Source organism: Sparus aurata, chromosome 14, assembly GCF_900880675.1.
Source record: "Sparus aurata chromosome 14, fSpaAur1.1, whole genome shotgun sequence".
Taxonomy (NCBI): Eukaryota; Metazoa; Chordata; class Actinopteri; order Spariformes; family Sparidae; genus Sparus; species Sparus aurata.
This window is the reverse complement of record NC_044200.1, coordinates 19,332,672-19,360,540: the sequence shown is the minus strand read 5'-3', so window position 1 is coordinate 19,360,540 and position 27,869 is coordinate 19,332,672. Positions and strand designations below refer to the sequence as shown.

At 45.9% G+C, this 27,869-nt stretch overlaps 1 protein-coding gene across 14 annotated transcripts in view; it reads right to left on the bottom strand.

Annotated features, from left to right (window-relative positions):
• ppfia2 (PTPRF interacting protein alpha 2) overlaps positions 1-27,869 on the bottom strand; it is a 180,175-nt gene that overhangs the window by 51,047 nt on the left and 101,259 nt on the right. For all 14 annotated transcript variants that reach the window (XR_003986676.1, XR_003986675.1, XM_030439561.1 and 11 more), the window contains one exon: positions 745-846. Coding sequence is in view for 11 of the 14 variants with exons in the window: in XM_030439561.1 (XP_030295421.1) it covers positions 745-846 (102 nt within the window). In the remaining 3 variants the exon portion in view is untranslated. The remainder of the gene's footprint in view (positions 1-744; positions 847-27,869) is intronic.

Below are 27,869 nucleotides of genomic sequence, written 5' to 3'. Positions count from 1 at the left end.
CTTTTCTCCCCGTACCCTGTTTTTCTCGCATCTCACCTCGCGCCACGCTGTTTTGTGTTTTTTTTTCCCTCGCTCTCGCCGTGGTGCTAAAATATTCTGCCCCTCCACCCGGAGAGAAGATTGTGCAAGACTGTAAATCCACACTTAATCAGCAGTGGGACGGAACAGAGTCTTATCTGTCGGCAGCAGAGTGCGCTTACTGCTTTATAAAAAAAAAAAAAAAAGAGGAAATGTTGTTTTATTGCAGATGCAGGACTTCAGCCGCACAGAACCGAGCCGATCCGCTAATGTCTCCCGTTGTTTTGTTTTTTTCCCCCTCTCTCTCTCCCGAACACTTTGACCCGGACGCCGCAGGGCATCAGCGCCATTTGGTCTTAGTTTTACCGTTGAGCAGCCATCCATGTGAAGTAAGTGGGAAAAAATGTTCCGGCAGAACGGGCGGGAGCTAATGAAGTGATGTCTGGGAAATTGGAAAACAGACAGTGCGCACGGCTGCTTCTGGTGCGTCTGCGGCCTCTAAAACCGAACCCACCAGATAGCTTAAGCTTCCTCTGGACGCAGGTCCATCGCAGTTGTTGTTTGTGTTGTTTTTTTTTGCAGCTGACATGACAATTTTGAGGGGAAAGCTGGGAAACTTAAGAGAAAAGTTGGGGAAATGCAAACTTGAAGGGGGGGGGGGGGAGAATAAAAAAGCATCTGGCTGAAACAACAGGTCATGATGAGCTAAGGCGTCGCCGTCCTCACCCTGGTGTTGTTCCTCTCGGCTTTGAGCTCGGAGATCTCCTCCTCCTTCTCCAGCAGCTGCTCCCTGCAGGCGTTCAGCTCCTTGGTCAGCGCGGCAAACTCCTGAAGAGGGAAGAAATAAAGAGAAGCGGGGTCAGCATCACACAACGCTCTGCAACAGCCCCGCACGGTGATGCAACGCAGCACATGAAGCAGAATTCGATGGCTGTAAGCACTGGGTGATGAAAATATAAAGAAAATCGACCTTTACTGCGAGTTGTTGCGCAGAAAACAATTCAGACCAGACTAAGAGAACTGATCACCAGAGATTCTATCCGGGCACCATTTTGCATCTTTTCACCGATAACATTTAGTTTTGACCCCGCTAAACAGAAAACCATCAGGCACCCCTGGATTATCCAAGAACAATCTGATGCCACATCTGCAACAAGAGAAAACACTCACAGCAAAAACAAAGTTGGATTTTTGAACCAGCAAATAGTAAATGAAAAGCTTTTCGCGGGCGGAAGGTTACGACCACGGGGCGTTTCAGACACATGCGGGTCAAAACCTGACCCGAGAATATATTACAGTCCCTCAGTGACACACTCAGAAGTCGGTGGTTTCCCTTCTGGCGGACACAGAAGAACTAATGTGCATAAATAAAAATACTTTCTGTCTGAATCATATACTCGTGCTGTTATCGACTGGAAAGCCAGCCTTGTGCATCCCCTGTACGTCTGGGAACAAAGGTTCATCCCGTCGTACAATAAGGGTTGCAGGATTGAACGGTCGGGTGCTAATCTGTGGGTGTAAGAGGATTGACTCCATACAGCGGTGCAGGCCGGGCGCCAGGTGTGCTGGATTTACACCTATAGTCCTGAACAACACGAACACCGGAGAGGACGGCGCTGCGTATCGGCCGCCGGGTTTTACTACGAACATGAGCGCGACGCTACGGACGACAGCTGACACCGCAGACTGCGTGACGTCGATCAAAGAGGTGGCGCGTCTCGTACTGTGGAAGAGGAATAAGAGGAACAAAGAGAAGGAGGAGGGGGAGGAGAGGAAGAAGTAGTAAACAAGTGAAAGGTGGAGGGGAGAAGGAAGAGAGAACAATTTGAAGAAGAAGAAGAAGAGGGGGAGAAGAAGGGGATGATGATGGAGAAGTAAAAGAAGAAGAAGGAGGATGAAGAGGGAGAAGAAGAAGATGAGGAGAGGGAGAGGGAGAAGAAGACAAAGAGGATGAAGATGGAGAAGAAGATGAGGAGAGGGAGAGGGAGAAGAAGACAAAGAGGATGAAGATGGAGAAGTAGAAGAAGAGGAAGAACGTGGATGAAGAGGAAAAAGAAGAACGAGGAGATGAAGAAGAAGAGGATGAAGATGGAGAAGTAGAAGAAGAACAACAGCGAAGATAAAGAGGGTGAAGAAGAAGAAGAAGAAGGAGGAGAGGAAGAAGAAGAAAAGACAAGAATGGGGGATGAAGGAAGAGGAAGAGGAAGTTAAGAGGAAAAAGAAGTGAAAGAAGATAAGTGAAAGTGAAAGACAAAGAAGAAGAAAAGAAAGACAAAGAGAATAGGGTGAAGAGAAAGAGAAAGAAAGAGAAGAAGTAGAAGAAGAAGAAGAAGAAAGTGGTGAGGGAAAAGGAAGAGGAAGAGAAAAGGACATGGAGAGAAAACAGATATGCATGAGGAGTTCTAGAAGACAAGAAGAAGAAGAAGAGGAAAGGGAAACAAGAGAGGAATGTAAGATGAGTAGCAGAGGAGAAGAAAAAGAAGAGGAAGAGGAGGGAGGAGGAGAAGAAGAAAGGCCGGATGCTGTGTTTCTCACACAGACTCATTCAGAGCTCATCAGGGAAACAAACGCTGCAGACGATCACTGAAAGTGTCCACTGAGTCTGCAGCAGCCCGTCACGACATGTCGTCGTCCTCCTCTGTCAGACTGATGGCCTTTTTCTTCCCTCCATCCATTTTTCTGCTGATGGATTCTGACAAAAGACACAAACACGCCCTGAACTCCATCTATACACCAATTACTGCCTGATAGCCTCGCCGCTGCTCCTCCAGAGCCAAACCGCAAACACACTCTCTCAGAACTGTTGTTTCCCCTTAGACGCAGTTTTTCGCTTCATGACCTCGCTCGGGAATTTCTGAGCTACACTCCGGCGACGACCGGAGCAAAGAACCGTCAGAAGGACGAGAGACAGCCCGTCACTCAGGGGGAGACATCAAACCTTTGTCCCCGTCATCCCGGGCTGAATCAGGCACGGAGCGGGCGTGTCTTCTGAGCGGGTCACGTCAGGCAGGTACAAAGGACTCAAACAGAGACACAACTGTCTGCTGTGACTCCTGAGTGATGAGAGGAGGCGTGTTATTCATTTAGAGCCGGTCGACACTATAAACAGAATGCTCTGCGTTTGATTTTAGGCACAAAAGAAAGAGAAAATCTGAGGCATATCACAGTCTACTTCTGGATAGCAGTAGGTTGACTTTGGAGTGATTCTGCGACATTTTATCAAGGAAAGGACTAAAACACAAAACACCACGATGCAACGCTAAAAAAAAATAGATAATCTGCGACTAATTCCACAGATTTATGAAAACGGTTGATATAAATTTGATAATCAACTAATCCATGATGGAAAATTCAACAAATAAGCATTAGTTGCTGTGTCACATTGTGCTCGACAGAAAATAAAACCATGATTATAACATAAATTCTCCGGAGCTGCCGGGTGAACAGAACCGCCGATCCGTCTGCCCCGAGCACACATTGTGATTCAGCACCGGTGCACCATCTCGCCCTTCAGAAGACAAGGACAATAACTCGGCGCTACAGACAAACTCCGGGGAGCGTAGCGGTGTTGTGTCTCACAGCCACGGCGGCGCGCCAAATCCTCGTTAGACCCTATAGAGCGAGAAATCCTCGGCACAAAGACACCTTACGGCACGACGATCCCCCAGATTACCACCGACGCCCTCCATCTCTCTATTACAAGTGAAGGCTTCGCAGAGAGTCAAGTGGATGTACTCATGTGATCACAGGCTGGGGTTTTGAGGGGAAAACATGCAGTAAGGGCAGAGCAACGTGGTCTCTTTTTACTCGTGGGATGGATGCCAAGGCTGCAGGCTGTGGTCATACCTCAGTAAAAACGGAACAACCAATTAATCATCACTGTTCAGGAGCAGTGGGGGGGTGTTTGGGACCTCGCAGCATCTCTGGATCCAGTTCATTTCCGAGTGCTGCGGGCTGCTGTTATAACCGGTCGGAGCAGCCGGAGGGTGTGAGAGCAGAAACTACGGAAGCCCAGAGCGGTCATTGTGGCTGCAAATGTTTTGTTTTTTTTCTGGCTCGTTATTTCTGAGACCGTAACTAAATCATCCCAACGCGCTCTTGTGATCCCGACTTCATTATCTCGTAATGAATGAACATTATGTAGCGGCTCATGACAGTTTATTAGATACATGCGCGCCGTCTCATTCCACCCAAAACAACAGGCCTGCCGCCGCGAGTCCCGTCTTTCAGAGCACATGATTAAACTTTATTGTATTGTTCAAGGACTGAGATGGGCTTCTGCTGAATTGTACGCCCTAATTGAAAGGCACGCGTCGCATATTAAACAGAACTTTAATCACATTATCCTGAGATTAATTAATCAATTATGTTTTTTTTTTTTAGGAATATTAACTCTATTGCCGAGCCGACAGTGACTTCTGAATGTCATCTGTAATCGAATGACCGCCGTTGTGAGGAGAACATGATCCATCGAGAGAAAAAGCACACTTTCTATGATGACAACAACAGAAAGAAAAAAAAAATATCCGGGGAATTAATTTGCACATGCTCATTAGCTGGTAATCCCTCACAAAGGGCATTTTGCTTCTGGACATCACTGAACAGGCTTTCAACCAATTACGCGATGTAGCGCTGAGTGACACCAGCAAGTCAGTAAGTGCTTAGTCTGTTTCCAAGGGAGAAAAAAAAATGGCTGCCTGGTTAGAAATTCTTTCATATTACAGCTATAGCATGTACTAAAATGTGTTACTACAAACATTCAAGGAAAAAGGCAAGGCAGGGACAGAATCTAGATTCTTGTTTAGTGTTTCCCACACGTATACTTTACTTGGCGCCCCATCAGGGTACATTAATAGCCATCCAAGTGTATTTGGTGAATCGATTTTAACATTTTTAACCCTCCAAGAGAAAGACGCTATCTGAGATGAGTCAACTCGTGGACAATCTGCTGACAAAGAAAGTAGATAGCGGTACTGGTAGAGAGAAAACAGAAAGGGAGGAGACAAAGAATGGAGAGGCAGCCAGTGTGTCTCTGTGGGCAAACTGTTAAAGTGATTCTGAAGAAGGATAGCTGTTTTTTGTGTTTTTGAGTTCGGCATCAACTGGACTGACGTACAACCAATCAGAGCAGTGAACTGTATTACCTTTCATGCTCCTCTGTCAGTCATTGTGTCAAACCCGCTCAGTATTAAATACCAAGTTGTGATTGACTCATCAAACACGAGGACGCAGGAAGATCTGTTCAAACGGAAGGGACACTAGATGAAACCTGACATCTCGGAGGGACCAGATAGAAACCCGCCTATGACTGGTCGACAAAAGAAGCAAAAAAGGTCGAACTGTCAGGACAAATGTGTCTATTATAGGAAAAACGTGCCTGCTGAAGTGACGACTAGCTTATCTGTAGAGGAGGATCGGGTCGACATTTATGACCCCGCTGTCGCCATAGCAACAAGAGATGCAGGGGAAAAAGTGTTGGCGTGGTAACAAAGTCATTGCTTTTAGAGAGTTGGCCAACAGTGGACCAGTACAAAAATCAGATTCAAAGATTAGAAATGCTAAATAGCCCCTGTAACATGTTGTTGTTTCCCCACAGAGATCATCACACCATCTTAGAAATAATCTGTTAATGAAGCCCTTGTGTCATTAGGCTATAAAAAACAGTCTGCATTTTCTAAATTGGGTTCGCGCCGTACGTCAGGAAAAAAAAAAAGCAGCTCAGAGTTCATAAATCTCCGCCCCAGAGGAACACAGCTAATCACACCAATCATTTGATTTAATGCCTGCGAGACCCAGCAGTGCCCCGCTACTGCGTCGACAGTCCTGTTAATCTTCGGCTTCCTCGACACCAGTCGTACACTCTCTCTACTTAAAACCAGCGACGTTTCAAACAATCCTTTATTATTGTTATTATGGAGTTAAAGGAAAAGGCTACGGCGCTCCCTGAAGGCCACACTGGCAGGTCTGTGACAGATTCCTCGGCCCTCGTGAAACAAAAATCATCCACTGAGATTTCTGCTCTAAACCGGCGGGATTATCTTTCCATCACAGGGAGAGAAGTTACAGATGCAGTGACGCCGAATTGTGGGTGTAACGGACAGTGAAGAGTGTCAGCTAATTCTGCAGCCGCCGTCCTCGCGCTGAGCCTGGCATTCCGACACCCACTTTAATTAACTTCTCCGTGTTTCCGTCAGCTCGTCAGCGTCCCGAGCCAAATGTGGCACAGGCACAACAAACACACAAAAGGCTCGGAGGGAGTGTGTTCGGATCGGAAGTAATCAAAGGGCACGCTCAAACAGGCACCAAACAAGACGAGATAAAGCTTTTCAGCGCACAGTATGCAAAATCTGCCGCCAAAACAAAAGATGTTGCTCAGTTGATCAGCATCTCTGGAGGGGAGACTCGGGTGCAGAGCCAGGTTTTCTGGAGGAATAAACACTTCGAATATTTTTCTGTTTCAGTTTATAGACGGGAGGAGAGCTCAGACATTACTTTGAAACTTTTGGGATTAGGAAAAGGATTTATCTTCACTCCTGTTAATCAACCCGACTGCAGCAGCAATCACTCCAAGACAGTTTAAAAGCCGCAACTCCTCCACTCAGTTAGAACTGAGGAATGGGAAGTGAAACTTCTTCTAGAAGCTGAAACAAGACCAGTTGCCTACGATGCAGCACCTTGAAAGTGTCATACTGTTTTACTTTGTTTACATTTGGCGGACCCTGCCACCTGGCCAGCTTCAGACAGTGTCCTATTTTCCTCTCAGAACAGCTTGGTTATTCAGTAATGTTTGTCACATTATGTTAAAAAAAAAAAAGAAAAAAGAAAATCTATGTATCATTTGTTTCATCACCTCATTAATATTGCAAATAGTTTATTTTCCGAGTTTTAATTTCTTCTCCAGGACTACACAGTGCCCCTTTAAAAAAATAAAATAAATCTTACTTGCAACTCTAAAGCTCATTAAGAAACACATTATTGTAATGTATTTTTGTTTACTCTGCATAAAAACAGGAGCATTTGTATAAGTTAAGACAACTCTGAGAGCTCGCCGGTTAATGCTGTATGCTATCTATGCTAATGGCCTCTTTGCTAATTCACAACTGAAACACACTGTGTTTGTTACATCTCACTGTATTTACACGTAACGCGCTGATATCTGTCTCGAGGTGTGACGTCCGCCTACAGTGCATCCCGGCCACACTGCATTATTCACCGCCAAGTTTGTTTTCTATTCAGTGATATTTATTCTTATTCCACCATCTCTCTCAAGGAAAAAACACAACCTGGCGAATTCTTATTCCCAGGAAACGCTCCCTCCGGGCGCCGCTCTCATAAATAACCTGCGAATGGGATGCTGGGACGGTGGAGATAGAGAGCAGCGAGCGGCAGAATGCACCGCGGCTGGAAGCACGACTCAGCGAACAGAGAGCAGTCCGAGCACATAAATAAAAAAAAGGTGAAGAGGCTTGCGTGACAGAGCATCTTCACCGCATCAGCTAAGTGGACTTTCACCTCGCCTGTGGTTTTACAAGTCGAGGGTGATGTACAGCATATACGCTCACACGCACTCACATACATACATACATGCAGTAGAGGTTGGGCTCCCCGGGGGATGCTGGAGAACTCCCTCGGGTGAGGAGGGGGTGGGGGAGTGATGAGAGCAGCGCTGACTGCTGCCCAGCTGTGAACAGCAGCCCAGTTTCCGAACATAAGCAGAGCTGCGGTTTACGATAATTAGGAGGTTTTTCGACTGCTGAGTCGACTGTTAGACGAGCATCCGCGCAGCGTAAGCTACCGCACGTGGAGGCTGAGGAGGCTCGGAGAGTAGTTTATCTGCGCCTTTCTTTCTTTCAAAATGTTATCCAAGGTCGTTTAATCAGTGTCACGGCTTTTATTTTACGGGCCATTCAAACAGCTGGGCATGACTATAAAATTCCGCTTGGATGAGCTTTTTGCTCCCGAGGCCTCTCTTAGCACTATTTTACCCATGACCTGAAAGACCACTGCCTCCCCACATCGCCATCTTCTCCCCCCCCCACTTCTCATTACCTGGGCAAAATGCCTAGCACTGCAATATGTCAGGCAGTGTGTGTGTGTGTGTGTGTGTGGAGTCTGCCTAGAAGATGAACTCTAAATGAAATGGTGGACAAAGCTTCCTTCCTCGAGAGGGCCGGCTGTCGGCTAAGATTACAGCAGAAGCCGATTTTAAAAAATAAATAAATGGAGGTGTGCTGCTGCGGGAGAGTCATGCTTCCAGGCTAAAAACAAACCTGGGCAATTGCGCATCGCTCTCGGGAGAGACAGGGGGGGGGAAGTGGCAGTGTGATTGACAGCATGCTGATTCACCAGAGAGCACCTCGACGAGGAAAAAAACAGCCAAAAGCCTCCATCTCTCGCAGCCACGCCGCAGGAAAAAAAGTCTGCGGGTGATTAGCGACGTCACCCGGAAGCAACAGGGCGCATCCTCAAATGAGTTTGAAAACAAGTCAGCAAGACTGTCGGGTGAACAGGAGAACAACTTAGACAAATTCTGACAGCTTTGGCGGCGACAACGTTTGAAACAGCTTAATGAGCTGCGCGTGAAAGCATCGTGACTCTGATTTGGTGTCCTGAAAAAACACTCCGGTGGGAAAGCACCGCATAGTAAAGGCAATGAGCTCAAACAGAGGCCTCGCTGTGCTTTCTCAATTACTAAATCTCAGTTTTCGGAGAGCTCTACGCTATACTGCCGGGTCTTTAATATTTGATAAACAGTGTTATATTTACAGCGTGAGACCAGAGGGAGGACAGGACAGAGGGCGGGTATTAATAAATGATGAGATGAGCCTCCTGCCATCAATACCGGAGCTGCACTTCCCGCCGCTGACAAGTGTCCACACGTGCAAGACGGTGACACTGCACCAAACGCGGATTAATCTCACTGTGATCATATTTGAGCGTGCAAATCAGATAAAAAAAGACCTGCTGCTTTACCTAAACCAGGGAAGACAAACAGAGGCTGCGAAAAAGATGTTTCACTCTATTAACGGCGATCTGTTCCAGTCAGGAGGCGGAGGAAATTGGGAGAATTGGGAGGAAAGCGAGGTAAGAGGCAGCTGAAAACCAAAATCGCTGTACCCTCAAGATGTGACAGTCTGAAAGCAACCGTAGTTTCAGCTGGTGGATGTAAAAGACTTCGCAACGAAGTCAGTTTTTCTGAGTCAAAATTGACTCACAAAATGTCAAAAAGGAGTAATTTTTACACCTACTGTTACTATAAAGAGAAATACAACCGTACACCGTCTGAATTTAAGTATCTGTCTTTTACCAAACAAAGACTGAACTCAAAGACTTAACTGTAGAAGATTCAAACTCCACATAGAATAAATAAAACCCATGGAAACATTCTCCATTTGCTGAAATAAATCCTCAAATCACAGGGTAAGATGAGAAAACATTCAGCTCTACGTGCTGTTTTTTTCTCCTCTGCCGCCCTCATCACCCTTTTCTCATGCATCATTTAAAAAATGTGCATACTAATACGTTAACATAAACACGGCCAGTGTGCCATGCAGTAAACATGTTTTCCCCCCCGTGGGCTTTTTCCTGATTTTTGTTGTTGCACACTCTGTAGGCCTCTGCCGATGAATGAAAACAGGAAAAGAAAATCAGTGTCAGTCGTATGCAAGCAAGAATTTCAAAATAAAAGGAAATCAGACTTCAGCCCACTGAGTCTCCGCTCTTCAGGTTGGTTTACAGACTCAATCACAGAGACACAGCAGCAGCAGCAGGTCAGTCAGGACCAGTGCCAGCTGGATTCTTGGCCCACATCTTGCTGATAAAGACGGATCAATCAGAGACTCTGGGTGGGACGCCCAGGAGCCGGAGAGACCTCGAGGAAACCGCCACCAGGCGTGAGATTCAGCTCTAACCCAGCAAGACTCATCGCCTCAGCTCTGAGTACTTAAAGACGATCTCTGTGCTGAGCGATGCACGTCGTCTTAGAGGAAGTGTTACAGCAGCCACCGCGCTTCCATCAATTTCCGATGAGAAACCGGCAGCCGTCATTGCATCAAAGAGCCACTCCAGCCAGAGAGCATACAGCAGGATAATTCAATATAGACACAGTGAAGCTGCGGGGGGCTATTGTAAAAAACATCAGGCTAGATTGCATTTTTATTGCTTTCACAACAGAGGGAACGCATTTAGCTCGGTAGAGCGATATGTCCGTCAGATGTTTTATCTCCTATCTCACACATGTCGTCCACAGTGATACATGTAAAAAACATTGGGTAGACGCATATTTAACCAAGCCGGGTCATTCACAGTTAACAGTTAACGTTACTGAATTCTCTCGGTTGACTACTACATTGATTTTATTCAGCTTGATCGCCTGTGATTTCTATAATTGAACTGTAGAAGCACAACGATTAGTCACGTCATCGATAAGCTGACTGAAAGATAATCAATCATCAACTATTTTAATGACGGATGGACTATTTTGGTCATTTTATCAATTGAAAATATCAAATATTTGCTGCTTCCTGCGTCGTAAATGTAGAGATTCGCAGCTCCTCTTTGTGGCTCGTTAGAATAAATGAAGAGTCTTTGGGGTTTTGGACTGTTGGTTGGACAAGGAAGTGATGCAGGAAGCAGCAAATATTTGATATTTTGGCTTGAAAATGACCAAAATAATCGATCAGTCATTAAAATAGAGTGATTAGATGATTGATTATCAATCAGCTTATGGATGAAGTGACTCATCGTTGTACTTCTACAGTTCAATTATAGAATGTCACTTTGGGTTCTTATAAACTATCTTTTTGACATGTTATAGACCAAATGATTCATATATTAATTGTGAAAAGTGCATTGTAGATGTAGACTGTATTTCTGTTTTTGTTAATTGTATCACTGCGTGTAGAAAATATAAAAGAAAAATGAGAAAAAAAGAATAGCAAATACACTTCAATATACTGGATATCTATCAGCTGCACTGAAATATGAGGTCATTTCCACAAAAGTGTTGAAAATAATAACAACAACAAAACAAAAAAATAAGCGTCACCTCTTGAAAAACAGAGTTGTTGTCCTGAAGGGACTCATGATGACACTGCTGTGGTGTTGTAACAGGCCAGCGGGGGGACTGCTCACTGCACTAATGCCTTTTTTAATGCAACAACACCAGAATGGAAAAAAGCAGCTTCTTGTAGATGGGAGAGGATTATTCCGGGGCAATCGCAGCAGACATGTACAGAAGGAAAAGGGAAATGAAGGGTCAGCGAGGGCGTTTGTGTGAACAGACGCGTCGGCGTGAGAGGGAGTGTGATGGCATTGAGGGCTGGAGGGGGGGTGTGATTTACAATAACCTTTAGCCGGCGAGGTAAGAGGGGTCGTCTCTATGCAGTAAAGGCCCCTTGAGGCCAAGTCATAAATCCGAGAGTGGAAATTACAGCCTGGCAATTTACTGCCCTTCGAGCGCCTAATAACTAATTTTGATCCCTTTGAACTCCCGTACGAGGACCTGCCACGCCGTCCACCGCCTGCCATCACAGAACAAGCCCTCGACGCGCAGCTCTCCACCTCTGACCTCCAGAATTCAAGAGAATTAATGCAATGTAGTATTAAATAAGTGCGGATTCTCCTCTTGAGATGAGTATTGCAAAAATATGTCGGAGTCGATGTTCCCTGTCCAGCAGTTTTAAGGCTTGAACTTCTCTAATCAGGACAAAAGATGAGCGCCTGCTTTAGAGAAACATCAGGTTATTTGATAAATAGTCACAAGACTGGGCACCACGAATAAGTAAAGAAGTCAATTCCAGCTTTAAATTCTGTTGTGTGCAATCTTTAGCATCAAGATTATGGCTTGTAGAAACATGATGAACATCTGGAGGCTTAAAGCAACTGACTCTGAGGGTATCCGAGTATTTTCTCTATGACGTACGGAACAATGTGCCTTCTCAATATGCCCAAGCTCTGGCCAGCCTTTCCTTGACTGCAGTAGTTGCTAGGGTTCATGAGTATTGTAGTGGTATTCACCTGCATCCATTGCATCTGATCTCCATCGGGCCCGTAATATCCCTGAGCTTTCTGATAGGATAATGAATACACAATATGCAATCTCTTAATTTCAGAAATTCAATCTCTATCTTATGGATTTTAAGGCATTGGACAAATAGAAATAGCACTTACAGTCTGATGTGCTGTCAGTGCAGAGGAGCTCCTCTTACATATACGAGATCTGCCTGGACTTGTGTGTGTCTGTCTGAGGATTTCTGTCTGAGTCTCATGTAAAGATGGACTTTTACGATTTCATCGGGGACATTATAGAGCGAGGCTGCGAAAGAACCCTCCCCCCAAATTGACAGGTCCAGTGTACAGTACAGAGATAAATGAATGCCACTGCAACACATGGTGATACCGTGCCCATGCTGAAAAGGTCAGGGAGGGGCGGGGCGGGAGTGTTTTATTACCCGATGAGAATGCCTATCTTCTGTTTTTTACGCATGTAATGTTCTGTCACGCTCTTCTCATTTGGTCCCAATAACGCCGGGCATCCAGGCTGCAGCGAAGCTGCGTATCGCTGTGAAACACCCAAACAAGCATGCCCGGAAATGTCACACCATCCATCATGCATTACCCATGGAGAGCAGAGCGCTCGAGAGGAGACACAATAGTTCATGTTTTTTTTTTTCAGGGACACTCGACAGCAGCAGGCTGGCTCTTGGTTGATGTGCTGTGACTGCCGTTCTCCTTGTACAGCTGGAGGACATGATTCCCATGGCTGACGACCCTGTGTCCTCTCACTCTGGCTTAGCTGGGAAATAGGATTATTGTCTTGTCTTGGGTCCTCGCCTTACAGTGCATTTTCATTATCAGTCAGGACGTACAAACCCTGCTGTCCTCTGGCATTGTGAGTAGTGGCATAAATGGACTACACCACTTTTTTACGTAGACAAAAGGCTTCATGCAATTTTTGATCATTTGATTTTCAACGTTCAGTGTGGCAAATATCCATATAGAGAGACAATAAATGTGATTGTTAAACCCAACCAAGTAGTTGTAGTGCCTAAACCTAACCAAGTGGAGTGAGGCCTAAACCTAATCATGTAGTTTTGATTCCTAAACCTAACCAAGAGGTTTTGATTCTTAAACCTAACCAAGTAATTTTGAGGCCTAAACCTAATCATGTAGTTTTGATTCCTAAACCTAACCAAGTAGTTTTGATTCCTAAACCTAACCTAGTAATTTTGGGGCCTAAACCTAACCAAGTAGTTTTGATTCCTTAACCTAACTGTGTGGTTTTGGGGCCTAAGCCTAACCAAGTAGTTTTGGGGCCTAAATCTAACCAAACCATGACCATTTGACCCTCAAAAAGTCAGTAAGCTTTATTTTGAAAGTGTTGCAATAATGGTGACAAGACAGCTCCAGAAACGGACAACAGACAAACACAATCATCTCCTTTTAGTTCAGAATGGTTAAATATGTGATCCCTTGTACAGACACTGCAATAGTCATCTCATTTGATGGCCAGTGGACCAGTGTTTGGCATTTTTGTCTTCATCAGTAAATTATATAATTACTTTGTTTAGATTAATTTTCTGCCAATAACTATAAGTGTTGCAGGGTTTATTTCTGGTTGCACGTGTGTCCAGAGGCTTTTTGTGCGGGCCGGAGGTTTAATGAGAGGCTACACTGAACAGAGGACCACTGGGGCTTCAGGCACATGTTCTACAACACCAGGGTCCTGAAATGTGACGAATCAATTCAAAAGGAAACACGCTGCTGCTCCAGTCCAATGTTAGATGAATGGACACTGCAGAGATGAAAAGCCTCAGAACATGAGCTTCGGTGTAGTATTGTAAATCAAAGTCCAGTTGCCAGATAAGCTTGGCAATTTTAGCGAGGCTGATAACCAACTGAGCAACGGAAGTGTTTGGTGCGGGCGAGATGCCACATTTGGAAAATTCATCAGACAAGTGGTGGGATTTGCAAAGATTACAGTAGGGAGAGATGGTGGGCTTTGGAGAGCATTGATGATTCAATCCCTGTCCATGCAGATAACATCCAGCGACAGCCACGATAAACAAAACACGCTCTGAGCATCAAAGACGCTCACCGTCTGATGTTCCCTCCTCGCTGATATGAAAAAGATTGGGAAGATCAGAAAGAAACCAAAGCTTCATCGTGGGAATATTAACAAAGGACCACACAGAGCACCGACAAGCAAGTGCGAAGATGTTCGCAGAGGGAGGACAAGAAAAAACAACTTGCATATGCAAGCTGCATACAAACACAGAGCTAGATCTCAGATAGCTTGCCCATTCAGGCATTGAATGCTGCAGACATGAAACAGGTGATTCGTAATTTCTTGACCCCTCGACATTTCCTCCTCCTCTGCTTTGTGGCCTGGGTGTTTCATCTGAAAAAGAGGATGAAAAGCGATCTCTGATCCTCGGGGGAATTCAAGGCCCTCTGACCTGAACCTTCATTTATCACAGACCCTTGAAAGGACCCTGAAAGATTCAACTGAGAAATCCTTGAAAATAAGGCACACTAGGGGAAAGCTATGCCGCCCAAGATAGGGAAATAATTAAAATCAGTTACTGAACTGTGATACAAGAACTGCGTCAATATCTCTGTACCACTCAAGGGATATTTGTTTCTTGTGTATACAAGTTAAGACTCCCTCACACAACCATTAACATTTACTACAGTTTTGACGACTCCAATGAGACCCGGCATCCTCTAATCAAACCTCGAACCATCAAGGTGATCGTATAATCTGCCACGCCAGTTTATAGTCGATTGGAAAACAATGTGTGTGATGCAGTTTTAGTATCCACTTAGCCTTGGACACAGCATTTATTGCTAAATAGCTTGTAAATATCAAACAGCATGAATTAACAATTACTGCTCACCCTGCAATGGTGAGGCAGTAATTGTTAATTCATGCCGTTGTATGATGCACAGTTAATGCCTCAGAGGTTCAGTCCATCTTTAGTCCACATCGTTTGATATATAAAATGTTGTCTGCAAACAATGCTCTAAAAATAATGGATATCAAAACATCTTGTGTGGACCTCTGGCCCAATCTTAAAGGTTGGCTCCAAAAACATAAGGGGCAGCATATCACCAAATTTACCTGCAACCGCTGCTCTTTGCTCACTATCTCTTTTAACAAAATCGTCGCTTGGCTCGGTTAGATGTGAAGCCAGTCAGGCCAGAATTTGCTTGGACAAAGACCTTGGATCACGGGGGAGTCACTAAAGGCAACAGAGCACAGCTCAACCGAGCAAAGCTGAGTGTGAACCCGACTGGACACCAAACTGGGACTTTGGACAGCCTCTGAGACTAACATACATACGTTTGAAGACATGGGATAAAGTATGGAGGTGATTTACAGTAGCTCTGACAAAGACTATGACGCCAGGAATGAGAAGATGTGGCAGGCAGAGATAGGCAAGGCATCAATCTGCAGAGGACCAGGAGAGCGGTATTACGAGACACGATGGACCAGGGGCTAGCTGGTTAGCATGCTAACTCTAGTAAATATCACTGCAACACAGTGCACAGACGTCTTTGACATAACATTACTGTCGTTTCTTCAAATTCTGCTGATAATGTCGGGGCATTCTTTAAACGTTTTCTGGCCACGTCTTATAAATTGCTCCTTTAAGGAACCAAATGCAGTAACCCCTGTACAAATGGATCAACATTACTACAACATTACCCTTTACACCAATGTAAATCATGTGTGAACACACTGCCAGGATGCCTGCAAGAGCCCTCACTGAAAGATCTCATACGTTACAGTACGTCCGTGAAATCGGAGAGCTAATGTTTAGATGCCTTAGGGGGCCGACGCCTTTAAGGTCATCACTGTAAACCATCTAATATAAAATCATCTCCTTGTTTCTCTTCCCTGCTCTTGTCTTCACTCCGTCATCTGAGTCGCCTTTGTGCCGGCGGCGTTATCGCTCTCCTCCAGCCTTCTCCCCTGCACAGTCTCGCGGACACTTGGCTCGGCGGCAGATCACAAGGTTCCGGCATGAATTATATGGACCCGAATGAAAATCACAGTCATGGATTGGAGGAGAGATGATATCCGAGGCGCCCCGCAGGTTCTCGATGAGTCGCGGATGACTGAGACGGGTTCAAAAAACCCACGATTCAGAAATAGCCATTCATATCATCGCCAAACCACATAGTATACTCCTGTATCATCCCCCGTCTTGTAGCAGCAGTGCCGGCTTCTAAAGGTCAAACTGTCATGTCATGCAGCTTTCTCCTTATAAAGCGCCAGATTTTGTGAGATGCATATTTAATCAGGACAACCAGGACGGACAAGTATGCACATATTCGACTGGTGGAGGAGACGTGCTGTGACACATACGCACTCGAACACCAGTATTCCCTCCCCCCTTTCTCTCTGCAGGTAAACACTGAAAGTCAAATGGCCTCTGGCGCTGTTCAAAATGAATTAGAGTTGAAGGCCTGGCACTGTGAATCTCTGGCATTTCATGAAAGGTCTGTAGCACGAACGAGACCACCTGAGAGTCAGCCTGCGTTCGGGAAACAGCATTCAGGGCGCAACACGCTGATCAGAACGATTCTCTCTCACATGTGAATAAACAATTGTTCCGCCCGCTTAAAGTTCACAGGACCGAGATCTCAGAACAATGTGGCTGCGTGTTTACAAAACAGACCAGGCTGGAGTTGTGATCGGTTCCCTGTTTATTCCAAAGCAGAGCGTCGGCAGGAAGAGAGCGTCTAGCCCAGGCTGAAATCAAACATTAACGCAGTCCGAGGCAGAATGGGGATGATAATGCTGTCTGCTGTCTGCTGGCAGAGGTGCTGAGATAAGAAAACGTGGACGGGACCTGCAGGGCCAGGAAACACAACACAAACAGCTCGCAGGTGATGAACATGCAGTCCAGCCTCTGCATGTGCTGACTGCAGACGTCAGTGTTTGAGAAATGACTCAACGGTGTGATCGCTTTTCTAGTTAGAGCGATAAAGCGGCTGTGATTGCTTCCAGCAGGCAGTAATGATAATAGAGGATAATAGTTTTTATGTTTTGCAAATGAAATGAGTTGTTGTGCAAGAGGCAGATCCCCCCCCCCCCCCTCCCTTCGCCTGGTCTGGACTGATTGTGAGCGCTGCAGGGAGATGATAGGAAGTTGGGAAGGGAAGCCAAACTTGATGCAGTGCACATACACTGTGAATACATGGACAGAGGAGGTACAGACTCAGAGAGTGAACTGTCCTTGAGAGGCTAACGTCCCCGAGCTCCTCAGGGGCTCGGTTGGCCAGATGTTTAGCTTTGCCTGCCGGCCCCAGATTCGGCCCCAGAGTCCCGTTACAAGCAGCATCTATCACGCTACGATGCAAAGATCACGTGGCTCAAGGCACAACGACTTGCACATGGCAGGTTAATCTCATGTCTCACTCCTATTTGTAAGAGAAGTTCATTTTTTTGAGTTTTACTCCAAACTCGTCTTAAAAGAGCATTCACTCAATGGAGAGCACTCTGGTGTCAAAATCGGTTCCCCCGTTGATATGTGTTCCCCCTTACCACTGGGACAGTTCAAAACCTACAACTAAGTTTTTCTATTCTGCCTTTTCATTGCACTCAGAGGGGGGTTTCTAGGTCACGTTGGAATTCTGATGGTCGTTTTTTCCTTTTGGATAGTAACCAGGCTGCCCGCAACAGCCATGCTGCTAAAACTTTCCCTGCAACAACAGTGCTACTGGTGATACCACAGGGAAACACAACTCTTAAAAGGTCCTGTTTGTAAGACAAGTTGATGTTTGAGTCTCATTCCCGACTGACGCTTTGGGATGGAGGTCGACCCAACCTACGACCCCAAAGCGTCAGTACTTGACGAGCGTTCACTCAATGGAGGGCGCTCCGGTGGTTTCTCAAAGTCTCTTTACCCCGCTGTTATTTTTCCTCGTACCACTGGGACTCAAACTGCTCAAAACCAGGGGTTTCTAGGTCAAATTGGAATTGTTTTTCGCTTTGGACATTCGCCAGGCTGCTATCAGAAGCCATGTTGCTAACACCGTCTTTGCAACAGCAGCGCCAATGGTAATACAACAGGGAGATGTGAGAAGGGAGGGGTTGAAAGTTGTCTGTTTCTGCTTTATATACACAAGATCTGAGTACTTCTTCCACCACCGGCTCCTCCAAACAAGTCTACTGTTACTTACCGCACATTAGAGTCGAGGCAGTTTAGCCATCGACCACCTGGTCATGTTCAACTGCAGCTGGAATCAAAGACAAAGGCTATAAAACACATGTGACACACACTGAACATCGTACGTGCGTTCTCAGCCCCTCTGACGGACTCGTACAAACACGCCCTGCTCGTTGCTGTGACAGACAGAGCACCCGGGGGTGTTTGCTCGCTGCAGCTCTGGCCGTGGGCTCGGACACGGCTGTGTTGGTTGGTGCAGAAGGAAGGATTACCTCACAGCATCCTCTCTCTCTCTCTCCTCACCTGCCCCACATGCCTACAGAGCACAGTCGCTCTCAGTTTCGGTCCGCATCGGCGAGCATTGCGGGGCTGCGGCCGTGAGTCACACATTCAGAGGGCGACGGAGAAACAAGGGCGACAGATCGGCACGCGGGATGTTCTGAGGCGGCAGCTGTGCTGGTTTGTGAGGCCTTTAACTGCCAACATATCTGGTAAGATTGGAGGGTAGTAAAGTCCTCTGTATGACAGGGTATCATTGAGTCCCCGTTTGAGCCCTCAAGCTACTGCAGTTATTCCAAATATGCTCATATATCCATTCAAAGCCACTACTCAGAGATAAATCTCTCACATCACACACAGGTGAGACACCCTGCGAGATACATCAGCACTTTGAAGGCTGACGGGTGATGCACGAGGCTTACAAAGCGCCGTGCTTCAGCATACAGCGGAGCAGGGCGCAGAAAAAACAAGATGCACTACAGCATCCTCTCCCAGGACACGAACAAGTGCAGAGGCTCCCCAGCGGCGTCTTAATGCGGTGACGGGGTCACGTCAAGGTTAAGGGAGGACTGATCTGCAGCAGGAGCCGCCGTCCGGGGAACGTGTGACGGAAAAACACTCGAAAACCTCTTTAAATTATACATGAGAGGGGGATCTGTATGAAAAGGGATCAACAAGAGGGACGAAAAGAGGGTTCAGATGATGAGCTGCATTGTTTCTATGAGTTCATACTTCTAGAACTAGAACGCACTCTTACAACGGTATAAATAAAATCACGAGTCAGCAACCCGAGTGCTGCCAACCGGCATATTCCCTATTGTTCCGCGGTGCCATTGTTCCAAGAAACATTCAGATCCGGCCCTGCTCGTACTCTCTAAACACAGAGACGTCTGACCTCCTTCACATACGACTGTCATCAGGAACTCATAAGACGATCACACACGGATTCGTTCTTCATAATTCAGTTGTTGGGGCCCTCCATTAAACAAAGAGCATCTGCATCCACGTACGGGCATCCCCCCCCCCCGTTCTCTGTGCCAAATACTGTAATTGCAGTTTTAATCACAGTTTTTTGAATCTCAGTGATTTCATGAATAAAATATCTCGGAGCACTTTTGAGGGAGTATATGAGAGGTGTCGAGAAAAACTCTCTTTTAAACTAGTAAAAAACTAGTAAAAAAGGTTGAAACAAAGGAATCAAGCATTCAGTAGTCGGTCATAAGATTCCCTGACAAAGGCTCGATGCTGACACGTGTCAGGGTTTGTTTGTAAGGTCTAACTTGATCACGCCATGACAATAAAGGCATTTTAACCATTTAAAAGAGAGAAGCCTTGGAGTTTTCATGGATTTTTTTTATGTTTAAAGTATCCCTTTCCAAAGATCAACTCCAAAGAACAAAACAAACATGATATCTCGCCGTTACATTTCTTTTTAAAAAGGAGCACAGTCTTTGTGTTTTCTTGGAAAATAAAACCGTAGCCCCAAACTACACGTGTAAAGTGAAAAAACACTTTACAAACGTTCCACATTTAGCCAAACAACAAGATTAGATCAACCGTCATCTGTCATAGTACGTCATTCAAGAAAATAGCAAAAAAAAAAAAAAACCCTGATGTGCTCATTATGCGCTCCACTGTCCCCGGTCTCTCTGAGGGTACGGCTTTGTTGTGATAGCTGCCTCGTGTAAATACCGAAAAGGCCAAACATGGGAACATGGCAGAAACTGGCCAGTCCTGGTGGGCTGCCAGCTCCATCCCCTGCACCAGGCTGCTCCCCGCAGTTCTTCGGAGGCTGCCAGATCAAGATGCGCCATGTGGAGAGCGGCGAGGCCCCGGTGGGATGAAGCGTTGCCAGATATGTGTCTGAAAATCCCGAGGGTTACTGAGGTTGTCAGATATGTGTCAGAAATCTCCCGGGTTAGAGAGCTGCCAACTCCGCCTCAAACCTCGACGGGCGCTCGGCTGCCAGCTCCGTCTCCAATTGCGGGCATTACACACTGAAGTTGACAGATCCGCACCGAGGGCTCTCATTTACTGTTGGGTTTGCCAGATGTATGCCACAGGAGGTGAAATATGAGCTCGGGAGTGTGCCACACATCATGAGCTCCAGAGGAACCAGCAAAGGCTTCGTCTAGCTTCTCGAAACAAGAGACTGTCAAACATGTGCTGGTTAATGTGAAGACTCGCTGCTTTTCTTTGCCGTCTTTGGGTTTCAGACAGGTTGAACAGAAGAAGCATTATATTGTTACCATTGAATTAACTGTACTCACTATTAAACTGTTAGGTTGCAGACGACCGTGCACAGATTAAATGCAGCAGAGTTCTGACACTGTTATCATAATGAATTCGTCTCCGGGTTGATATTGTTCCAAGACCAACAAATAAGCTTATTTTTTTGCGTAATGACCTATTGTTTAATCAGGCAGCGCACCAAACATTTGTCTAATGAGCCGCCGGCTTCTTAAAAAAAGCAGAGTTCATACGGAGAAGCATTACGAAACAATACGCAACGCGAGCACTCCTTGATTACATTACTGCGGTGATTACAAACAGCATTAAATCAGGATTATTCCATCTGACCAATGATTTATCCGAGTGCTCGTTGCTGAACACTTCCCGCATGAAGACGACAGACTTTGCAGATCACGCCGAGATTCAGACGAGATCTTTTTTTTTTTCTGATGCAGAAGTTTTTGTGGCTCCAACTTCGGGACCATCCAACCAAGAGACAGACGGACGAACTGAATGCACACGAGCTGCTGCTGCTGGTTACAGCTAAGAATAGAGGCTCACACTGTGAAGAAGCAGTTTCGTCTGAAAGCGGGCAATCAATGCTTGAAAAGGATATTTTTGAAATGCAAATCGTGCGCTCATGATTCAAAGATGGGCTCAGGGTAAAAGCTTTCGGTGCCCCGCTTATATTATTTCATTTTTTTTTTTTTTTTTTCCCTTGTCTGAAGCCTGCTGGGCTGTTTCATGCATGCAACTTTACAGGAACTGAGGGCAAAGCGCGACGATTTAACGCAGGAGAAAACTGCTTTTTTTGGGGGGGGGGGGGAACACGGCTGCAAGGAAACGTCTTCTCGCAGGTCTGAAGTGTGCAGGTTCATTGGATTTGCAGTCCTCTCGAGCACACCTCCGCTCACAGCGCGCGCACATGACGTATACACACATTAACACAATGTACGACTCCCGAGCTGTTGTCGACGAGCCGCGGGAGAGAGAGAGAGAAGAAAAAAAAAATCCATTACAGTGATGATTGACTTTGCTGCAGGATGGGCCGACCTTGAGCCGCCGTGCTGTTCCTCCAACTCAAGGAGGATCTGGGAGGACGTAGGTGTGCCACTGCTACTGTACGCACCTATTCATTCAAATCCCCCACGCCCGACCTACAAATCACACCTACGTCCCGTCATTCAAAAAAACCCTCCCAGCTCATCCTCCGGCAGTTTACACAGGATAACGTTACTCTGCACACAAGAAAACCTCGCCGCTGGAAGATGTGTATTCGGCGAGCAGCCGTAACATACGTCTCAGCAGTCAGCGCGCCATCCACACACCGCCGTGCTCTCAATCCATCACTGAATACTGTTAACGCTGTAAGATATCGTGAGGTTCAGCGCATTCCTAACCCATTTCATCACCTGTAGGGCCTCGTGTGCTACAGGTGGTGGTTTTCCGTGTCACCCAGAATGCCTGGCGTGGGACAAACAACAGATTTACTCTACTTTGGGCCGCGGCTAACCGTTTCTTTAGCGGTGGATCATCTTGGTCTTGCAACTAATGAGGACAAGAAGGCCAGGACCTGACAGGTGGTACAGTGTTTGACAACATTATACAAAAGGTCCCGACAGAGAGAGACTTTTTTTTAAATTAAAGATGAAGACCTTTTTTATTCCATAAAATCGCTCTCGCCAAAGCCACCAGACTCTATTTGAAAAAACAGTCATTTTATTGATCGTAAAAAAACACAGAAACAACATAAAACTAACCAAAACCATCACAGCTGGTCTTTCCACTGTTTCAACAATCACCAACTGTGCTCTGGTAAAAACAGACCCGCAAGAACTTTAAATGTCTTTTAGTTGACCAACAAACGAAATACGGCGCCAAGTATGGTAGAGAAAAGCACCAAATCCTTAAATTAGCGAGGCTGAAACTGGTATCTAAAAAAAAAACACAGGTTATTTCATTATCAAATTAGTTAGTTGTAACCAACTGTTTCAGCAGCTGTTACTGAGACCGCTGATGCTTTGCAAGGGATCATGTCAAACGATGCGTCATGTTTCTCTCCTTTTTACATAATGTGGAGGGTTTTGAGTATTTATTTGAAAAAAAAAAAAAACAGCAGAGAGCGAGCTCCTGCTTTGTTTCAATCTCATGATCTTACAACATGGATGTAGGTGACGCAACACGCATCTCTACCGATCGATTAACGCCACAGTACCGCACCGACTGACAGTTGGCGACTGTAAAACACCAACAAAATGTAGAGAAAGAGTAAACTGAAGAGGACGAGAAACACGTTGGCCTCAGTGGTACGTACAGCGGGGAAAGAGCGACATGTTTGTTTACAGGGAAACTCCACAGGGTATCTTTAACAATTAATTGTTCCTTTACTGGGACCCTGGTGCATAATCAGTGGCACATTTGCATTTTTCACCCACTTTCTTCCAGTACCTGAAGCTGCAGATAACCCCTGGATGTCTGGGGAAATCAGACTGAGGTGGAAAATGACTTTAAATTGATCATCAGCCGGAGTTTAAAGTGAACACAGTGGTCTGTTGAGGTCACCGACTCTCTGAAGTCGTTTTTAGAGATAACTCTTTGTTTTTCACACCTCGGCCTGATGCTGCTTGACATTTTTCTGCTATTCCACCGAAGCTGGGCTGAAAACATCTCGGCGCAGCCTCGTCTTTGTTTGGCTTCTTGTCCACGAGAATTAAACAAATAACAGTATCAGAGCGAGAAACACAAGCCTGTAGCTGCTCTTTCTCCGGTGTTTCAGAGCGGATTTACACCTTTCTCCCTCCTGTGACCTCATTCGTTTCTTCCTTCTTGTGTATTCGTCTGGATAAACACACGCGTATCATGCAAATAACAGCCTTGCGTCTGTGTTCGGGGGGCTGTTTCCTCCGTATATCCCGTGCACAACATCACAGAGTCGCATCTGCACCCACAGCCACGGGAGCATGTCTATGCTAATCAGCTGGCGTGATCTGCTGCCGGCTTGGCTCCAACCCGACAGGGAATCCTAGCCTACAAAAGCAGCTATTTATATCCCTCCCAAGTTCTCCCACTGCCTGTCCCTTTCATTAACGCTGGTGTCGGCTTCCCCAGATAGAAAAAAAGTCCTTAATTAAAACCGGGATCTCGGCCGCATCACGAGCTCCGGCATCGGGTCATCTGTACCACCTCGGCGTCGAGATGGTTCGAGAGCGGGAGGCTTTTCTGAGATGACTTTGAACGTATAGCGTGTGAGGAGGGCCGCCATCAATGATTCATTGGCAGAGGAGAGTGGGCATATGTGCTACATGAAGGGCAGGTAAGATTTTTCCATTTCCACACATAAAACCTTCAGGATTAAAAAAAAAAACATCGTATCTGAGATTTAAAACATTCCCATTTTCAGCTCGACGCTCCTCCTCTGCCACACACAACATTTCTCTTTTCTGAGGAGATTACGCTCATCGATAATGCTGCAGATGATGTAACAGATTAAAGATGCACTTTTCAACCCAAAAAACCTCAAAAAACCCCCCTCGTGAAAAAAAACGACTCACACGAGGAGAATTATCAGAACTGAACATCCAGATTGGGATGAGATGAGGAGCCAGCAGCAGCGGCGGCGGCGGCTCCCAATGTCATGACTTGACATCTGCGATGCTGGCAACGCACATCGCCTTGGAAACAAGCGTTCTTCTTCTCCGAGCATTGTTACCATAGTAAAGCACGTGACCCCTCCCCTCTGAGCTGCTGCAACTGTTTGTCTTCAAGGTAACACGAAGAAACAGTGGCTCCCCCCCCCCCCCCAGGTACTTCATGCTTGAATGTTGCTGAGAGTTAACAAAGGTGTCCTGCTCAATGCGAGCTCCTTCAGCGTCTGCCTTCATTGGCGTTCTTACACTTTACTTCTTAACAAACGGACGGCTTGGGATGCCATCCAGAAGAAGAAAAAGTCTGCATGAATAAACTTAGGTTGGCTCTACAATGCAGCTGGTTGCGCCTCGTCCACATGTGACCCATCGTCACCTGTCGCGAATCCAAAACGTGGACGACAATTTTATACTCTTAGCTTTAGGACACAACATGATTGGTTTTAGTGTTAAAACCAAAGTGTCTGGCTCCAGCAGCAACAGGTCGAAGAGTCAACAGCCAAGCTCTTTGGTCCATGAGGATGTACTGAGGTAAATGCTAACGTGAGCATGCTAATATTCCCTTCAGTCGATGGCCAATGATCATTTTGCACACTTGGTTTAAAAACAAAACCTCTTGGAACATCTGATTGACCTCTTGATGGCGCTAGATTTGGGTTTCGTTGTTAAAAAGAGCGAGCTTTCTCAAATCTTCACCAAGAGACCGTCATCAAGCCCATTTAATCCTCAACGCTCTTAAATCATTATTTCTTGCTCAGACATGGTATCTAATAAATCATTACTTCGGGTCTCGAGGTCATTAAGTCACTGGAAGAGCATAAAACGCCTACCGTTGTCAGGAAAAACAATTCTTTTTAACTCTACCGATGCACAGTCAATGTTAAACACAGAGCATCACATTTGTTTGTTTCCTTGGAAACTGCTGTTTTTGTGTTCGCCACCCACATGTTGCAAACACGATCTCCATTAGCAGAGAGCGGCTATCAATCTGGAAAAGTCCTTGAATTGAATCGGCCCTGGTGCTTCACGATTCAGCTGCAAATGAGATCAAAACAACAAATCACCACACTCTGAAAAACACTGAGAATGGTCCTGGGGGGGAAAAAAAAGGCCGGTAGATTAAAGACAGTGAAAGCATGGTTAAGGAGACTATAGTGTTTTCTTAAATATTCAAGTAGTCCAGGGATTTATTACGTTACCTACAAGGTGAGGAAACAAGTGAGACAGAGGGTGAGCACACATCCTCCACGGCTATTTAAATAATTCATGTCAGTATTATCTCTGAATAACCGTGTTCTAAAACTGGCCACACTGTTGGACCCTCCGTCCTCCAGATTTCTTCCAACGTCGGCTGCTGGTGAGTGAATTTTGGATCTTCTATATTTAGAACTGTGCACCACGAGACGGACACTGTGCACTGGGTTTGGTATTCAGGAATGTATTGAAATAGATTTGATTGTAGCTCGATTTTTTCTCGATTGAAGTCTAACAAGCTGCTTTCTTTCTTTCTTTCTTTTCCTTTTCTAGTAAATATCTTAGAATAAACTCTTTTCCTCAGACACGGACTGCCTCGTAGCTACCGCTGGCTAGCTGGGCGGTCTATTAGCAGCTAGTTTGCTTGTCTCAACAAGATCGTTTTGACTTTAGTCAAATAAATACATAAATAAACACCTACAGTCTGAAAAATGTTACCCTTAATCCTTCCTGCTGTGTGTGTGTGTGTGTGTGTGCTTTGTGCTAACCGGGTTAGCTTGTCCCAGGGGCTGTGTGCTTTGTGTTATTGTTAGCTGCTGAGTGAGTCCGTTGTTGCCTCAGCGACTCTGTTCTTCAACTCATCGGCTGTGTGCTTTGTGCCACTAGGTTAGCGGCTGAACGAAAGCCTCTCACTGCTGCCTCTGGTCACTCGTGCTTTAGCTTAGAGGCGGTGTGCTTCGTGCTACCGAGTAAGCTAGCTGCTCAACAACAGGCTCAGTGGCTGTGTACTGTGAAATCCCCTCCCATTTTCATAATGAACTTAAACAACAAACATGGCTATTGTAAGCACTCATCGCCGTCAAGCAAGCATGTTAACATTGTGACCTCTTTGGCCGACATTTCTCTGCCATTCTTGTCCAGCTAGCTTGCTAATAGCTTTAGCAATACATTCGCCTAGCCTTGACACGCAGGTAGCCTGCTCTCTCTTTTCAAAGGGACACAAGACGATCAGCTTATCAGACGCCTGCAACAGCCACACATACTCCATTTCTTTCTTTTATTCTTGAGAGTATTTGATTTATTGATTGCTGTTTGGATGTTGCTGGGATGATTATAGCGTTGATCTCCTGAGCAGATAATAAAATACATACTCTGAAGTAAGGAAGGCTTCTTCAGTAGACTTCAAGCTTCAAACCCCCTGAAGTGATGTCGAATGACTTCTATATTTTGCCACCAGTACGACTGTTAAAGGAGGAGAAAAAGCCCAGTGCAGAGGGTCCTCCAATACACTCAAGTGGCCTTTAAGCAGGCAGGATCAAACTCTTTGGCTGGAACTAAAGGACGATTCCTCCTTGAGAGTGAGGCAGACACCCGATGATGATCACGCTGCGTGGATGGATCATTAACAGCGAGGCCTCGGGTGCGTGTTCATCCGAGCACTGGCTGCTATTTGACTGCCTGGAGATAATAGAGCTGCTGAATCAATGTTTTTGGTTAAACACACAAAATCCATAAATCCATGATGGAGCCGGACGCGTATGGAATGAATAGCAGCCACGCCGTCCGGTCACCCCTGCACGCCGCACAGACGGCAGAGGAATACTGCGAGGAAACTTCCTCGTCTCTCTATCTTTCCTCAGTGGCAACATAAAGGTCATGCTCAGCTCCAGGCTAGTGCTAAAGGATGGAGAGGGGAGAGGAAGTTCAATACTGCGGAGAAGCGGTGGAGAAGTCATGCATCAAGTTGATGTTTGGGTCCACGGGGGCCGAGGAGTTCCCACCGGCTGCTGCTGCTGCTGCTGTGCAGTCTCTCTGCAAACAGACCAGTTCTGGCACCATTTCAGCCTGCAGACCTGATTACTAATTCATCCCTGTTTGCAGCACTGCACAAGCGTGGTCAATAATGTTAAATCCAGAGTCCCCTGACCCCCTTCGGATGGCGCAAGTAAACACAGGAAATGTGCTGCTTTCCCATAACACTGACAAAAGAAACTATTCTGCTTCATATCCAGCTCGGATGGGAAAGATTTCTCCTCCGCCACGTATGGATTCACTCGCTACAGCCTTTTATTCCGTGACCAATTACATATTTTCCTTCTCGGGCTGATCTGGACAGAATATATACAGGGGAATTAAAGGCTTCCACACATCTACATACTGCACAAGCTCATCAAAATAAGAGACAAAAGCATTGGAATGGGGCGCACGAGGTATTAGAAAGACGTGAAGCAATAAACTTCAGGCGAACCTGCCTCCAAAATGGTGATAATGATATCCAAACAACAAACCAAACGTTAGAGAAAGGCAGGGCTGATCTCAG